Source organism: Thamnophis elegans, chromosome 5 (genome assembly GCF_009769535.1).
Source record: "Thamnophis elegans isolate rThaEle1 chromosome 5, rThaEle1.pri, whole genome shotgun sequence".
Classification (NCBI taxonomy): Eukaryota; Metazoa; Chordata; class Lepidosauria; order Squamata; family Colubridae; genus Thamnophis; species Thamnophis elegans.
Genome location: NC_045545.1, coordinates 22,132,457 through 22,150,297, shown reverse-complemented (window position 1 = coordinate 22,150,297; position 17,841 = coordinate 22,132,457). Strand labels below are relative to the sequence as shown.

The window sequence follows — 17,841 nt, the reverse complement described above, 5'->3', positions numbered from 1 at the left end:
AACATTTAAAAAATAAACAGTCAAGAAGGCAGAATATTCACTCAGACCAGTACTCTCTACACACGTTTCACATTAGTTGGTGGGGAAAAGATTTTGAAATTTGGCAATTGTTTAAACTCAGTGGTGGGATCCTCCCCATTTTAACAACCTGTTTGGTGATCACATGATTTGCGCGTTCACATGCCCATGTTCAGTTTGACGAATTCTTCACTTCCCAGGTTCTTCAGAGGAGTAACACAGCTGATTCGTGTGACAATCAGCTCTGCCGCACGAATCAGCTGAAAAGATAAAGATAGGAAAATAGTGCAAGTGGGCGGGTGGGCCCATCTGATTGTCAGGGTGAACCATTTTGCTCCAAGCTGATCATTGGAGCTCCTAGTCAAACCGGTAGTATCCCACCCCTGGTTAAATTGTATCTTGACAACTATGATGAGCAATTCATCAAGTTCTAGTAGCTCTTCCAGAGTGTTTTACTTTATTTATTTGTTAAATTTTTGTGCCGCCCATCTCATTGATGTAGTGTCTTGCAATAAGATAAAAAGTTAAAAAAAAAGTCCTACAAGACAATTAAAATTAGAAGAATTAAATAGAAAAGCTAAAAACCTAGTGTTGTCCCTTTCAGATTTAAAAACTTCAATAACGTGTAAATGCATTATCTGAATGTATGAACTCTATAACTGAGGAATTCTTAATTTAATTACTTTCAAATTTAAAATGCATTTGGTGACTCATCCATGGGCTTTGGGGGAAAAAAACAATCAGCTTTGATGTTAATCATCTGTAATATCTGCCAGTTCTGTGACTTACTGCACAAACGTAGTTCCAAAGTTGATTTGATTCACAATGATTTTGTTATTACAACAACATTATGGAGAGTTTCTAAAGATTACTACTCTTTTTCATCAATAATAGCACTTCATAGTCCAGTATATTTATTAGTGCATAGGATTGAGTGCCTCTTTGTCCACTCCTAATTAGAACTACTGTATGGACTCTGTTTACTTGTATTCTTTCTCTCGGGTTGGACTCCAAGTGCAGAGTGTTGGACCTGAGGAAGTGGATAGGGTCCTTTGAGCTGTTACTGCAACTACTTGTTTATTATATCCTTGCCCCACCTGGTTGCTAAAGGTCTCCAGAAGAGTGACTTACAGGTGAGTCGAAGCAGTAATTAATACATCACTGCAAGAAGGGATATTCCCAGCACCATTTTAGGAATCCTTGGTCTGTTCCCTCCATAAGAAATCTTCACTAGATCCCATCTGTCTGGACAATTTCCATCCAGTTTCAGGGGACATGGAAGAAAAGTGGTTGTGCTGCAGTTTCAGAGGGTCCTGGATAAAACAAATTATCTAGACCCCCTTCAGTCAGGTTTCAGACCTGGTTATGGGACAGAGATGGCATTGGTCGCACTTGTAGATGATGTGTTTGGCGGGAACAGGTTTGGGGTAATGTATTCATCAGTAGTAGGATTCAATTTTTTTACTACCAGTTCTGTGGGCGTGGCTTGGTGAGCGTGGAATGGCTTGGTGGGCGTGGTATGGCTTGGTGGACATGGCAAGGGAAGGGTACTGTAAAATTCCCATTCCCTCCCCACTCCAGGGAAAGGATACTGCAAAATCCCCATTTCCTCCCAATCAGCTGGGGCTTGGGAGGCAGAGAATAGATGGGGGCAAGGCCAGTCAGAGGTGGTATTTACCGGTTCTCTGAACTACTCAAAATTTCCGCTAACAGTTCTCCAGAACTGGCCAGTACTTGCTGAATACCACCTCTGGTATTCATCCTTGCTCTTTTTGACTTCTCAGCAGCTTTAAAGCCCTTTATGGCATGGGTTGAGGGTATCTGAGGAACCATCTCACCCCAATGGGATTAACCTTCCACACTCATGCCAGCAGAAAGGGCCTATTTCAAATTCCATAGGCAAAGAATTTCAACTGGTGAGATCCAGGAGAACAGCCTTTTCTGATATGACTGACCAAATAAAAATCTTCATTCTCAAGGGGTCCATCATCTTGATTTTTAGCTTTTCTGTTCATTTTTTTTCTAATTTTAATTGTTTTCTTTTTTTAAACTTGTAATTTTATTACAAGTAAATACCCTGAGTCACTATAACAGTGAGATGGCAGCATAGAAATGTAATAAATAAAAAATAAAATAATTATATGATTGTATACTATGCACACATATTCATCTGTATATAAACTTACAGTATAAAGACTTTCCTCCCATAAAAATAGAGAAACAAAGCTATTACCTTGAAAAGTGGGGAAAAACAAAAAGGACTATATATTATGATGGATACACTGAAATATATTGTTTGAGTGAAAAACAAACATGCTTCGATTTGTCTTCCACAAAGAAAATTCTACCTTAAAAAAATGTATTGCATAAAGCATGACAGAGAACACACATTACCTGAAATGCCACTATTATTATAATATTAAAATCTAATACAAACTAAACTCAAAGAAAGAAAAGAAAATAGAGCAGAGTAGAAATAAAGGAAAAAGAGAAAAAAGAAGAAAAAGAAAAATAAGAATATAATAAAGAAAAAGAAATATATAAAATGTGACTTGCAACCTTTATTTCAACGAGTATAAACCAATTTAGAAATTCTTCACCCTCTTTAAAATTACATTGATTTTTTTTTCATCTCATAGCCCATCTTATCTGTAAATAAATCCATACAGCATCGTCCTTTCAGTCCTGATCTTCTCTCACAAAGTTTATAAAGGGTTGCTAGAAGTAACAATACATCTTATTTTACCCTTGATGAAATATACCAATTTTATATTCCTTCCTTTTATTTCTAATAGTTGCTAGAAATAACATATCTTATTTTATCCTTGATCAAATATATCAATTTTATATTGCTTCCGTTCATTTCTAATAGTCCTAATTTTTAATTTATTCAAATATTGTTGCAAGATTAGATTTCCCTTTATTTCTTTGTCCCACTGCATAGTCTTCTTAACAAGCCCCTTTTGTAAATTCAAAACCAATTTCTATTATACATTACCTTGGTCTGCAAGGTATAAATCTAGTTTTGATATCATCTCTATTTTGTCAGATTTTTGTTCTACAAGTTACTTTTCTTCAATAATATATTTTAAACATAGTTTATCCATGAAGCAGACACCATTACTCTCGTTGTTGATATTACAAGTACTATTTTCTGATTCCATTCTTCAAAAGTCTTTTTTGGTATTTTTATTGTCATTACATTTTGTACAGAGCTGCATATCTTTCTTCTACCTAAAATCTTTACTCTCCCCTAATGTTTTTCAAATCATAAAAATTCTTTATCTACGTCTTTTAAATATCTAAACAGAATTGATTTCCCATGACAAGTTGTTTGTACTTTGTAATTAATTCCATAATCTTATTCTTTAAAAAAAATCATTATTTCAATTTTATCTAGATCTTTAGTCTATATATTGCTTTATTGGAACAAAATATTTCCCTTTTTATTTCAGATTCTTTAAATTATTATACTTGTAAAGCAGTTGGATCCGCTTTTGTGGAGCTGTCTTCAGTTGACCGCCCATATTCCCACATATGCAATATCACTAATTTAAGTGAAAAAGGCAAGATAATTTTCTGAGCATTTTATGTCTGCTAAGATGATTTGAAGATCCACAAATATAAAAAATGAAAATCAAATCACATATTAATGCTGGTTCAACAAAGGTATGTCATGCATGCTTCAGTTTAACAATGGCATGGTTCTGCAAAGAAAATGATTTTTACAAAATAATTTGACAAACATATAGCAAGCATACAGAAACTATTTTTCCATTACATCTGTACTCATAGCACAAAATATGGATTAGAGCTCTCACTATGAAGTGAGAATGAACCTTGCACCATCCATTAGAATTTTCATAGATCAAATCTGATCACATCATTTGAGTCAATGACAAGTCAGCCTTAAATTTCAAACTGTGTGTAATCTCTCTAACCGTAAACATTTGCCCACAATAGTTGAAGGCTGGATTGCAGCAATCTAATGAATCATTTTACAGCATAAAAATAAACATTATCACTTTGTAGTCACTCAAACCAATGTCTTGTTAATCAAAACTCTGGATGAGCAAGCAAAACAAAATCCCATTGCAGATTTTCATGAAATTCAGTACCATTTGTTATTTGGTGGGTATGTGTGCATGTGTCATTATACCGTGGCTGTTAACAAGAGTCACTCGACAGTGAGATAGGCAGCATATAAATTTAATAAGTAAATAAATAGAATATGTCCCTTTGGGGCCGTTAGCTGCCCCAAGGTACATGTTTTTTAGCATGACTAACAGGAATTCTGCTCAATGCTACCATAGTATAAAATCCGAATATAGAATCTATAATAAGGCAATGGAAATCAATTCCCTAAACATGAAATGAAACAGTATTAAACTATCATTTTTGTTCTCAAATATTAATATGTGCTGCTTTGGCAACTGTATGTTGGCAAGTTTTCAGAATAAATGCTGCCAAGCAGATGGTTAAATGACACACAGCTTAATAATGTGCCTATTTACTTGGAAGCAAATCCATCAGATTTGGTGAGACTTGTGCTGCAAGACAGTGTGTTCTGGAGTATGTCGAATAGAAGGAGACTGAAAACAGGACATTTTATCAGCAGAATAATCTCCTTCTAGATGGGCACTAATATCACTGCATGTAATAACAAAGGTTTCCTTAAATCCCTACTCCAATTTCTCTGTTATTTCACAAACGTATCAACAGGAAATTAGACAAAAATAAACGGAAGCGTGCAGCTAGAAGGCAAATACCTGCTGAAACTCTGGTACTCATGAAATCTAATGCTATTTTTTTTTCTACTTAAATTGGCTGGATTGAAATGCTACATTAACACTACCCCTGATTTAATCAAGTTTTATGGACTATATCATAGGTGATTGGGTTCATACAACTTACTAAAGCCGTAAACCAGGGTTTACAAACCCATCATAAGAGTCATACATTACCTTAAGCCCAAATCAAGGAAACTAGTGTGGTTTAGAACAATGTATGACTTATGCCATTATAACCACAGTTGTTCAGGCAACAATGGCAAAATGTGCCTTTTGTATTTGTATCCCAATATCACAGGCAATTACATAAGGAATTTAGTTTGCATTGTGATGTCATGCTTCTGTCATTCCCCTCCCCCAAATATTTATAATGCTGAAAAAGAAAAAAATATTTCTAAACAAATAGCATACCATTTTCTGAGATGAAAGCAGGGGTGAAATCCAGCAGCTTCTGACATGTTCTGGAGAACCGGTAGTGGAAACTTTGAGTAGTTCAGAGAACCAGTAGCGGAAATTTTGAGTAGTTTGGAGAACCGGCAAATGGCACCTCTGGCTGGCCCCAGAGTGTGGTGGGAATGGAGATTTTGCAGTATCATTCCCGTGCCATGCCCCTAAGCCACGCCCACAAAGCCACCTCACACCCACCAAGCCACGCCCACAGAACCAGTAGTAAAAAAAAATGAATTTCATCACTGGATGAAAGCTACAGTCTTAGAAAGAAAAAATTAAAGAGCTTTAATCAGAATAGTTATTAGTGTTGAAAGACCAGCTGCCAATACATTAAACTTGCAGGGTTCATAACAGTCAATAAGAAAACTATGAGAGAAATGCAGACTGCCGAAACAGTCTTGCCTTGATGGATTTGGTAACAGTATAGATTTGGTATTCTGGCATCACTCTTTCTCTTCAGCTTTTCAGTTTAAAATGTAGGGATCAGTCAGAGATCTTTTCTCTCACACTCTCTCATTCTTTTTCTTGTGAATTTTTTGGGAGTAGATGTAGGTGGTATTTCTGCACAACACCGCTTTGTAGAATCTAGAGTCTATCATATATACTGTATTTTTCAGACTATAAGAGGCACTGGAGTATAAGACGCACCAAGATTTTGAAGAGGCAAATTTTTAAAAAAAGTTTTTGCACTCTGCAGCCCTCCCGAAAATGGCCTGTTTTTTTTCCAAAAAAAGGGCATGAACAGCCTTTAAGAGGCCTGTGGAGTGCTCCTGGAGAGGGGCCAAAAACGAGCAAAAATGAGCGTTTTTCACTCATTTCTGCCCTCCCCAGCCCACAGGAGCATTCTGGAAGTCTCCTAAAGGCTTTGCACGGCCATTTTGGTGAAGGGGGTGGGGTTTCAGGAGGCAAAAAATGCTGTATTCAGTGTATAAGACACACCCAGATTTTCAGCCTCTTTTTTGAGGGAAAAGTGGCATATTCTGAAAAATACAGTAAGTACTTTTCAAGACAGCTGTGCTGATAAATGATATAACCTGGCTAGACAATGGCTGGATTCCTGGGAACCATGGGTAAAACCCAGTACAAAATGAGAGATTTTCAGTCCCCACACCATCTGTTCAAGCAAGTCCCAGTCTGAATCCAAGCCCATGACAAAAGGCAGTGGAAAGATATAAAATGTCACATGACTGAATTATCCTTGCTTTTTCCTATAGCAGCACACTGCATACAGCGTCAATTCAATTATTAGTAGTCCTTGACTTATTACTGGTTTCCTAGCCACCATTTGAAGTTAGGATGAACCTACTACGGCAGGGCTGTCAAACTTGCAGCCCGCAGCCCAGATGTGTCACCTGGTTTGGCAAAGGGGGAAGAGACCTAAAATACAAAGGGAAGAAGGCAGATAATAAAATACATACAAATGTTCAAATCTGTTTGCAGGTGTTTTATTGTTCTACATAAAGACTTCAAGTGACTCTTACTGTGCAGCAGAATTAGCTGGTTGATTTTGGGAAAGTTCCCATTACATAATATTTCTGTTTTGTTTTTAAAAGAAATGTGCGGCAGCTGTTATAGAGGCCTCATCATTATTATTTTCAGAATTATAAAGGAATGCTATTAATGAAATAGGCTAGATAAGGTTTCATTTGTCTGGAGCAATCCTGGTGCATAGTGGCAGATGTGTGTGAAGGAATCAAAGAGGGCAGTTGTTACCCCAGGTGGCACCGATCTAGAATGATTTCCTTGAAAAAATTTACTAAATGATCATGGTAATCAGAACAACAATGAAAAGATGGATAGCAAGCATCAAAAGAATATAAGAAGATGCTTGAATAAGTCTGTGTTTCCACCAAGTCTTGAGGCAGCAATGATGAGATGGGAAGTTCCAACCCCAAAGCATTCTGGGAAAACAAAGAAATACAATATTAGTTTACAGCAGGGGTGTCAAACTCACATTGTCACAGTGGCGTCACGTGATGTATTGGGACTTATTTTCCCCTTTGTTAAACCAGGCATGGCCAGCGCATGATGCATCCGGTCCATGGGTCGCAAGTTTGACAGTCCTGGTTTACAGGGTACAAGAGCAGTGTATTTCAACCTTGGCAACTTTAAGCTGTGTGGATTTCAACTCCCAGAATTCCTCAGCAATACTGGCTGAGGAATTCTATGAGTTGAAGTCCACACAGTTTAATGTTGCCATGTTTAGATGTTTATTAACATTTGTAGGCCGCCCTTTTCCCTGAGGGGACTCAGGGCGGCTCACATAAAATCAGGGAGGGGGAATACAAACAATAACGTAGACACATATAATAAAAGTAATAAGCAACATACATTCATCATGATTGAGAAACACTCATACAGAAGATAATTGTTTGGAAATTTAAGAGAGAGATAAGTACAGCCCCAGCAATTTTAAAAACAACAGTGCATTCTTAAGGCAGCAAAAGTGAGGATTTAATCGAGCCTATTAAAGAGGGACATATTCTTTCTCAACTTTAGTGAAGGGCAGGGCTGTTTTTAAATCTAAGAACAGTTCACATGCAAACAATAATTAACATGCCATTTACCACTCAATATTTCATTTCTGATTAGTATATCTCGTGATTCAGAATCTGAAGTTAGGGAACTCTAGCACTTTTAGAAGCAAAATACTTGAGCCTTTCTTTTCCACTTTTATATCAGGAAGGAAAGATCTATGCTACTGATGATTGCAGTGGCTTCCTTGGCTTTCATTTGTTTCATATGCAGGTACATGGTCATTTTTTCCAAGGCACAATAAGAAGTGGCAAGTGACCTTTATTGGCAATGGGGCAAGCAAAAAGTGTAGCTCTGGCATCAGTCTCAAGTTAATGGTATATGGCCGGCAGCAGAGGGTGAGATTTTAACTAGAAAATACTATAATGTGGTAGGTCGCTTTGGTATCCATTAACTGGACTGCTTTAGAAGAACGGAAATGTGATGATAGACCAGACGTGTGGTGGCCAAATGCAAAGGTTCTACATCTGGAGTACACCAGGCTGAAGAAAATACTTATGAGTTCAATTTTAAGTTGAGGGTTTAGAAAAAAGTGTTAATGGGGCCAGAAGGACATATTAAAGTGCCCTATTGATCAGCAGACCAAACTGCCAGTGTCAGGGAAATTGCACATAAGTGGCTGAGAATGACAAGGAAATAGCTCAGGACAACTTTAGCATTTGGGAAAATGTATCTTTCTCTCCCTCACTCTTTTCCACCAGATAGGAATGATTTAAGCAAGATCTGCATATGAAACTGAGGAGGAGGAAGAGGAAATCCAAGGTCTATCAGCTAGTATTGTTTATCTACAGACAAAGAGCTGCTTTCCTCTGGATGATTGATTGGGCAGCAATGTAATGCTTTTTGAAATGCTTAAACTGTATGTTGAGCTTTATTTTCAAATAAGCTCAAGTAGTACCAATCTAGGTAGACCATCAATGATCTTCTGCATCAAAGGGAGGCAAATCCAGATCAGCACCCAAAATCTTCTCACCACCTGGGACATCTAGTATGCAACCTATTGCTAAGTCAGATAACTGAACTAGCAATGCAGAAAAAAACCCAACTTTTAAGTAAACACCAAATCTACAGCTCCAATAACAGTACTGAAAGCATTACTATAGTGGAATACAGCAATAAACCTTGTCCATAAGCTGCTATAAACCTATCAGGAAACATGGTTCCAAGGTGCTAAATCAATTAGTAAATAACTTATTTAAATAAGTCTAACCTATAATCATTTCTTTCTCAAAGAATTATATATTTATCCCCAGTGAATTACTAGATTAATTAATTCATATATGGTTGAGCATGGTTTATTGAAGAAATGTTCTTGACTGGGTTTATGTATAAATGTACACTATAGCCCACAGTTAATAGACCATAGTGGAGAGCTTCAGATAATATGCCAAATGAAAGCCACACCATATTAAGGGCCAGTGTTAAGCAGGCCTTAATACATTTAATTAATCCATGACACACTGGGGCCAGTGGCAAACAGTAGACACGATTTGACAAACCTACAATAATTTAAAAATTCCCTTTTACCCCCTATGAGTTGTTTTCATCTTCCTCAATCTGGGGTCCTCTACCAGAAGCTTGGGACTTTGAGAATTTTGCATAGTACCTTAGCTGTTCTTAGCACTGCATTCTTCTGGCAGAGATTTCTGATGTTCATGGAATCTGACGAAGCCATTCACCCAACTTAAGAGTCACAGCTCCAAGTCCTTTTACCACCACTCTGAGACCATCTTTATTTTCCACATCCTCTCTGTTTTCTCCTTTCAGGCCCTGATATTTCTCTAATTTCTCATACTCCTTCCTGATGTTGCTGTCACTTAATACCACTACATCTATCACCACTGCTGTTTTATGGTCTGATATGCAGTATATTAGAGCCCTCAAACTCCCAGACCTCTAGTAGAGGACCTGAAATTGAAGAAGAAGACATACACTACTCATAGAAGTGAGAAGGGAATTTATATATTAGCACATGCTCACCTTCAGTCTAGGTGTCTTGTCTTCTCAGTCAGATCCAGTAGGATCTTGGTGACACTCTCTTTCATACTCCCGGGAGCTCCAAAGAATGGTATTTGTCATTGTGATCGTTTCATCTGTAGTCTCCTCTAATCCCATTTCGCAGTTTAGATTTCCATCTTTTTCATCTGAAGGGGTTTCTTCTGAAGGCTCCCCTGTTCCTTCTTCAAAAGGCTCCCCTATTCCTTCTTCCGAAGGCTCGCCTGTTTCTTCTTCCGAAGGCTCTCCTGTTCCTTCTTCCGAACGCTCTCCTGTTCCTTCTTCCGAACGCTCTCCTGTTCCTTCTTCCGAACGATCTCCTGTTCCTTCTTCCGAATGCTCTCCTGCTCCTTCTTCCGATTGCTCTCCTGTTCCTTCTTCCGAATGCTCTCCTGTTCCTTCTTCCGAATGCTCTCCTGTTCCTTCTTCCGAATGCTCTCCTGATCCTTCTTCCGAATGCTCTCCTGTTCCTTCTTCCGAATGCTCTCCTGTTCCTTCACATTCACTGTTACTGCTCTCAATGGTCTCCCTTTCTTCTTCTACTACAACAGCAAAAAAATCTTCACTTGTGGCACACTCCCGAGTTGATTCTTCTTCTGTTGATCTTTCCATCAGAGGTTCTTCTTTATCTTTTTCATTGATCTGTGATACTTCTGTTATCAGCTGCTGTATCCCTATTAAGAGAGCTTCTTCTACATCTGCAAGTGTTATCATTCCTTCTCTCATCTCATCTCCTGTGTCTGATTCATCCTGTTCCTTCTCTTCTTCAGGAGCTATGACTTCCTCCTGTACTTCCATGTAAAGAAATGTTTCCCTTGTTTCAGCCTCGTCAGATACTCCAGTTTGGAGACCAGGTTCTTTTTTAATTTCCTGCTTTTTCATATCTCCTCCAACAAATGCTTCTTTTTGTGGGGCTGATTCAGAAGTATGTTTTATTTCTGCTATAATTTCTTCTCTCCTGGTGACTAGCCCTTGCTCTCCAAAGGTGGTTTCATTTAGAGATCCTATGACAACAGAAAGCACTTCTCCCTTTGCTTCTGACTCTTCTGTTTCTGCTTCCTGGAATTTTGGTACAACTGTAACTCCTGCCTCCTCTTCAAATGCTACCTCAGTCTCTGGCGTTACAGTTTTTGCCTTCTGTTCCAAGGCTACCATGCCTTCTGCCTTCTTTTTAAGTGTCCCCCCACCTTCTGCCTCTTCTGCTTCTAAGTCCTTTCCAGCTATCATTTCAGACTCTGCTTCTATAGTTTCTCCTTTCCTCTTAAGTGTCATCTCGGCTTCTGCTTCTTCAGCACCCAGCTCCTCTTTAGGCACCACCTTAGCTTTGGCTAGTCCAGTTTCTGCCTTCCTTTTAAGTGTCCCCTCAGTTTCTGTCTCTTTGACTTCTAATTCCTCTTTAGGTATCACATCAGCCTCTTCCTCTATAATTATTGCCTTCTGTTTAAGTGCTTTCTCTATTGCCTTTTCTTTAAGTGTCAACTCAGCTTCTGCTTCTTCAACTTCTATTTCCCCTTTGGATATCACCTCAGCTTCAGCCGCTCCAGTTTCTGGCTTCCATTTCAAGGCAACCTCGTCTTCTGTCCACTTAAAAAGTGTCCCCTCAGGTTCGGCCACTTCGGCTTCTAATTCCCTTTCAGCTATATTATCAGATTCTGCCTCTATAGTTTCTGCTTTTCCCTTAACTGTCACATCAGCTTTTGCTTCTCCAACATCTAACCACCCTTCAGTTACCACCTTGTCCAGTTGTCCAGTTTCTGCCTCTTTTTTAAATATCATTTCGGCTTCTGTTTCTTCAGCATATAACTCCTCTTTAGGTGCCACTTTAGCTTTCACCTGTCTAGTTTCTGCTTTCCATGCAACTGTCAACTCAGCTTCTGCAGCTTCAGTATCTAACTCCCCTTTAGGTCCAACCTTAGATTTCACCTGTCCAGTCTCTGCCTTCCATGTAATTGTCACCTCAGCTTCTGCTTCTTCAGCATATGACTCCCTTCTAGGTACCACCCTAGCTTTAATCAGTCCAGTTTCTGCTTCTCTTTCAAGTGTCACCTCAGCTTCTGTTTCTTCAGCATATAAGTCTCCTTTAGGTACCATCATAGCTTTGACAAGTCCAGTTTCTGCTTCCCTTTTAAACGTCACCTCAGCTTCTGCTTCTGCAACATATAACTCCCCTTTAGGTCCCAACTTAGCTTTGACACGTCCAGTTTCTGCCTCTCGCTCAAATATCATCTCTGCTTCTGCAGCATATAGCTCCCCTTCAGGGCCCACCTTAGCTTTGACATGTCCAGTTTCTGCCTCTCGTTCAACTGTCACCTCAGCTTCTGCTTCTTCAAGATATAACTCCAGTTTAGGTCCCACCTTAGCTTTGACACGTTCAGTTTCTGCCTCCTCTTTAAGTGTTATGTCAGCTTTTGCTTCTTCAGAATCTAATTTATCTTTGGGCAGCAATGAAGCTCTGGTATATCTTCTTTCTGCCTCCCCTTTGAGTGTCACCTCAGCTTCTGCTTCTTCAAAATCTAACCTGTCCTGGGGTAGCAATGAAGCTCTGGTACGTCTTCTTTCTGCCTCCCCTTTAAGTGTCAGGTCAGCTTCTGCTTCTTCAAAATCTAACCCGTCTTTGGGTAGCAATGAAGCTCTGGTATGTCTTCTTTCGGCCTCCACTTTAAGTGTCACCTCAGCTTCTGCTTCTTCAAAATCTAACCCGTCTTGGGGTAGCAATGAAGCTCTGGTACGTCTTCTTTCTGCCTCCCCTTTAAGTATCACCTCAGGTTCTGCTTCTTCATAATCTAACTCGTCTTTGGGCAGCAATGAAGCTCTGGTACGTCTTCTTTTTGCCTCCCCTTTAAGTGTCACCTCAGGTTCTGCTTCTTCAGAATCTAATCCGTCTTGGGGTAGCAATGAAGCTCTGGTACGTCTTCTTTCTGCCTCCCCTTTAAGTGTCACCTCAGGTTCTGCTTCTTCATAATTTAACTCGTCTTTGGGCAGCAATGAAGCTCTGGTACGTCTTCTTTCTGCCTCCCCTTTAAGTGTCACCTCAGGTTCTGCTTCTTCAGAATCTAATCCGTCTTGGGGTAGCAATGAAGCTCTGGTACGTCTTCTTTCTGCCTCCCCTTTAAGTATCACCTCAGGTTCTGCTTCTTCATAATCTAACTCATCTTTGGGCAGCAATGAAGCTCTGGTACGTCTTCTTTCTCCCTCCCCTTTAAGTATCACCTCAGGTCCTGCTTCTTCATAATCTAACTCGTCTTTGGGCAGCAATGAAGCTCTGGTACGTCTTCTTTCTGCCTCCCCTTTAAGTGTCACCTCAGGTTCTGCTTCTTCAGAATCTAATCCGTCTTGGGGTAGCAATGAAGCTCTGGTACGTCTTCTTTCTGCCTCCCCTTTAAGTATCACCTCAGGTTCTGCTTCTTCATAATCTAACTCATCTTTGGGCAGCAATGAAGCTCTGGTACGTCTTCTTTCTCCCTCCCCTTTAAGTATCACCTCAGGTCCTGCTTCTTCATAATCTAACTCGTCTTTGGGCAGCAATGAAGCTCTGGTACGTCTTCTTTCTGCCTCCCCTTTAAGTATCACCTCAGGTCCTGCTTCTTCATAATCTAACTCGTCTTTGGGCAGCAATGAAGCTCTGGTACGTCTTCTTTCTGCCTCCCCTTTAAGTATCACCTCAGGTCCTGCTTCTTCATAATCTAACTCGTCTTTGGGCAGCAATGAAGCTCTGGTACGTCTTCTTTCTGCCTCCCCTTTAAGTATCACCTCAGGTCCTGCTTCTTCATAATCTAACTCGTCTTTGGGCAGCAATGAAGCTCTGGTACGTCTTCTTTCTGCCTCCCCTTTAAGTATCACCTCAGGTCCTGCTTCTTCATAATCTAACTCGTCTTTGGGCAGCAATGAAGCTCTGGTACGTCTTCTTTCTGCCTCCCCTTTAAGTGTCACCTCAGCTTCTGCTTCCTCAAAATCTAACCCGTCTTGGGGTAGCAATGAAGTTCTGGTACGTCTTCTTTCTGCCTCTCCTTTAAGTGTCACCTCAGCTTCTGCTTCTTCAAAATCTAACCCGTCTTGGGGTAGCAATGAAGCTCTGGTACGTCTTCTTTCTGCCTCCCCTTTAAGTATCACCTCAGGTCCTGCTTCTTCATAATCTAACTCGTCTTTGGGCAGCAATGAAGCTCTGGTACGTCTTCTTTCTGCCTCTCCTTTAAGTGTCACCTCAGCTTCTGCTTCTTCAAAATCTAACCCGTCTTTGGGTAGCAATGAAGCTCTGGTACGTCTTCTTTCTGCCTCCCCTTTAAGCGTTACCTCAGCTTCTGCTTCTTCAAAATCTAACCCGTCTTTGGGTAGCAATGAAGCTCTGGTACGTCTTCTTTCTGCCTCCCCTTTAAGCGTTACCTCAGCTTCTGCTTCTTCAAAATCTAACCCGTCTTTGGGTAGCAATGAAGCTCTGGTACGTCTTCTTTCTGCCTCCCCTTTAAGTGTCACCTCAGCTTCTGCTTCTTCAAAATCTAACCCATCTTGGGGTAGCAATGAAGCTCTGGTACGTCTTCTTTCTGCCTCCCCTTTAAGTGTCACCTCACGTTCTGCTTCTTCAAAATCTAACCCGTCTTGGGGTAGCAATGAAGCTCTGGTACGTCTTCTTTCTGCCTCCCCTTTAAGTATCACCTCAGGTCCTGCTTCTTCATAATCTAACTCGTCTTTGGGCAGCAATGAAGTTCTGGTACGTCTTCTTTCTGCCTCCCCTTTAAGTATCACCTCAGGTCCTGCTTCTTCATAATCTAACTCGTCTTTGGGCAGCAATGAAGCTCTGGTATGTCTTCTTTCTGCCTCCCTTTTAAGTGTCACCTCAGCTTCTGCTTCTTCAAAATCTAACCCATCTTGGGGTAGCAATGAAGCTCTGGTACGTCTTCTTTCGGCCATCTCAATACCTCCCTCTTCAATTTCTGCCTTTTTTCTGAGTGCTTTCTGTTCTTCTTCAATCATCTTCTGTCTTGGAGACAATCCTTTTATTTCTCCTTCTGCTTCCTCAACCCACATCTCTCCTTTTGCCTTTTCCTTCTCTGCTAATTCTTCTAGTAGCACTGCCATAGATTCTAAGCCGGGTTCAATATAAAGCCCTTCTTTCTCCAAGTCCAATTTCTCTTCTAAAGCTGTCATTTGGGACTTTCGTCTCCCTTCTTTTCCTCTTTCTTCAGCTCCTCTTTCTACAGGTTGTACTATAGCCTTTTCTCGTTGGGCTGCTTGCTCAGTTGCCAAAATATCTTTTGCTCTTGCTTGTCTGTCTTTCTCTCTTTCAGAATATGATTTCCCTGCTAACTTGTCTTCCTCGGTTATTTCAATTTCATGGTCGAGGATGGCCTCTCCCACCAAAGGCTTTATTTTCTTGAGGGTTAAATCTTCTGGAGATATGGCTTTCATTCCAGTCACCTCTGGATATTCTTGGTATAAATCTTCACCCCATCTGGATGAAATGTCTTGGACTGTTTCTTCAATCTTAGATGGAACCTCTTTTCTACCAGTGATTGCCTTTTCTGCAGCAGCTGCTTTTTCATCTTCATAGAGAACATCTTTCATTTTTAATTGTGGTGGTCTAAGTTCGGCTTCCGTGGGTGAAATGTGCCTCAATTCATATTTTCCCTCCTCATCTTCCCTCAAAAATGCCTCATCTTTTCTTTCTTTTTCCATTATGTCTGCTTTTTCCCCGGCCTCTGCTTTATCTTTTTTTTCTTGAAAAATGACCTTTTCTTCAGGTTTAGCTTCTCCCACCTTTTCTGGTACCTCTCCCATATGGATCTTTTCTGCAAATGTTGCATCCCAATCTTTAGCTGCATCATATTCTCCTTTCATCTTTTCTTTTGCTTCCAGCATGTCTCTGTCCACTGCCTTAATTCCTTCTAATTCTCTTGTCTTTAAAACTTTTGGTGCCTCAGTTACTTCTGGGCCTTCCGCTCCCTCGGGGATCTGCCATTGCAAATGTTCTTCTCTCTTTGCTGCTCTTAACTTCTCACTAATTTGGGCATCTTCAGCTTCTTCCTCTTCTGATCTAAATCCCCCTAGAATCTCCTCTCTGTCAGCAGCTTTATGTTCTATTTCCATTTCTCCTGGTTTTGCCATGCTCTTAATTTTTCCATCCTTGGGGGTTATTTCTTTTTCTAAACTGGCCAGTTCTGATTCTATGGGTTCTCTCCCCAATTCTCTTTTTTCTGCCACAAGTTCAGGTTTTAGTGCCTGGTCTCCTCTAAGACTTGGTCTTTGGGGGGCTAACAGTTCTTCTGCTAGAGCTGCTTCTTTGGGGATTTTGCCAACTGCAAGCTCCTCTTCCTCAAATATTCCTTTCTTGCCCATCATCTCTCTCTCTCTTTTCAATTGCTCTGCAGCCTTTTGCGATTCAGTCCTTGATTGTTTTGCCAAGGAAACTCCATCCAGCACTATTAAAATAAGCACAGTATGAATTGTAATTGTGACAATTTTATCAGTGTGGGATTTTAAAAAAATACATTGACAGGTACTTCACCTGCCCTTGTTGGCCCATCTATTTTGAATAGAGAGCCATCAGCAGCCTTTGCTTCTTGGATTAACCTGAGAGTAATTACAATATAATGGTAAACTGGACAAGTTACTTTTCTGGTACCACATTACTCTACATTAATTGAGAGAGAAGAGTGTTCTGGAAACTTGCTATTATATTGTCCATTATTAGTCTATCTTACAAACTGCCTGATATTCCTCCTGCACTACTAATTTTGCTACTTCTTTTACACAAAACATTTCCAGCAAAGCCTTTCTTTTCCTCTGCTAACTATTATAATGTATTGAAGAGTGGCCGTATTACTGAAGTTGGACTACAGAAATGATAAATCAATTAGAAGTTCTCCAGGGCAGAAAAGGTCTATAAAAAGAAAACAGTTCCAGAAAATTAATATTATAGGAATATAAAAGTTTCGCTCCCAAAACGGTGGCAGGTGATCTCTTTTCTCTTGCAGACAAACAGCTGATTATGCAGCCAAAGCTGCTCTCTAGATTTGAAAGGGAGCATTGGGAATGACCCAGGATGACCCTAAGATGATCAGCGAGATAACACACTCTCTGGTAGTGAAAGCTATTTGACTGATTTACATATTTTTATTAATTATGTTTTGGGGTGTTTTTTTTGCAAAATTCCTTTTTTCTTTTTTTGGAGAGTTTGCATTTTAACTTTATGAAAAAATAAAAATATATAAAGGAATATAAAGATTTTGAAATGCATTAAATCAAACATCAAAGGTCAGTGTGCACACACAGATATACAAAAATGATATATCTTGAAAACAAGTGTGTCCCTACATCAAAATAACTGAGAATTTATTCTAAAAGCAAATGCTTTAGACACGTCATATTCTAGACTCTGAAAAATAAGCTTGGTCCTAGTTGCAAAATAAAATTATTGCCTACCTCAAGGCTTTGTCTCTATACAAATACAAGCATAAGGGAGAAAATGAATGGATTGAATATCTGGCATAATTTCTTTCCAAATAGCATAATGTTTTCAAAAACTTCCTTGCTAAAAATTGCAATGTTCTATACCTCCTGGATCTATCATAAAACAATTCCTAGCTTTTTAGAAAATGATACAGGGACGTGCAGTCAGGGGAGGCAGGGGAGGCAGGGCCTCGCCACTGTCATCATGAGAAAGAAAAACAAATGTAAAAGGAAAAAGGCTGAGGTAGTTGCTGCCAGAGTCACAGTGGATGACTCTGTTTAGTGCTTAACTGCAGGAGGAGGCAAGAGAACCACGTGCCTCCTTTGCTCTATCTTTATGATCACTTGAGCAGAGTTAAACAAGGGTTAAAAGGCGAAAAATTCCTTATGCAAAGGAGGCACGTGGTTCTCTTGCCTTCTCCTGCTCTTGCAGCAGCAGCTTTTGCCTTTTTCTTTTTACATTTTTTACATTTTCATCATGGCAGACAAAAGGAGAGTTGAAATCCTCTGTGACACAGCTGGAAAAGGTATGTGGGTCCTGGGTCGGAGGGAGGAATTCAAAATTATTGTAATTTGTAAGTAATTTTTTATTGTGAGTAATTTGTGTGTG

The 17,841-nt window shown here is 39.7% G+C and overlaps 1 protein-coding gene across 1 annotated transcript in view; it reads right to left on the bottom strand.

Moving 5' to 3' along the window:
- Nucleotides 1-10,154: 10,154 nt before the first annotated feature.
- Nucleotides 10,155-17,841, bottom strand: part of ERICH3 (glutamate rich 3) — a gene marked incomplete at its 3' end in the record, with an annotated part of 65,772 nt that continues 58,085 nt past the window's right edge. The window contains exon 15 of the mRNA XM_032217801.1: nt 10,155-16,189. Within this exon, the coding sequence (XP_032073692.1) occupies nt 10,155-16,189 (6,035 nt within the window). The remainder of the gene's footprint in view (nt 16,190-17,841) is intronic.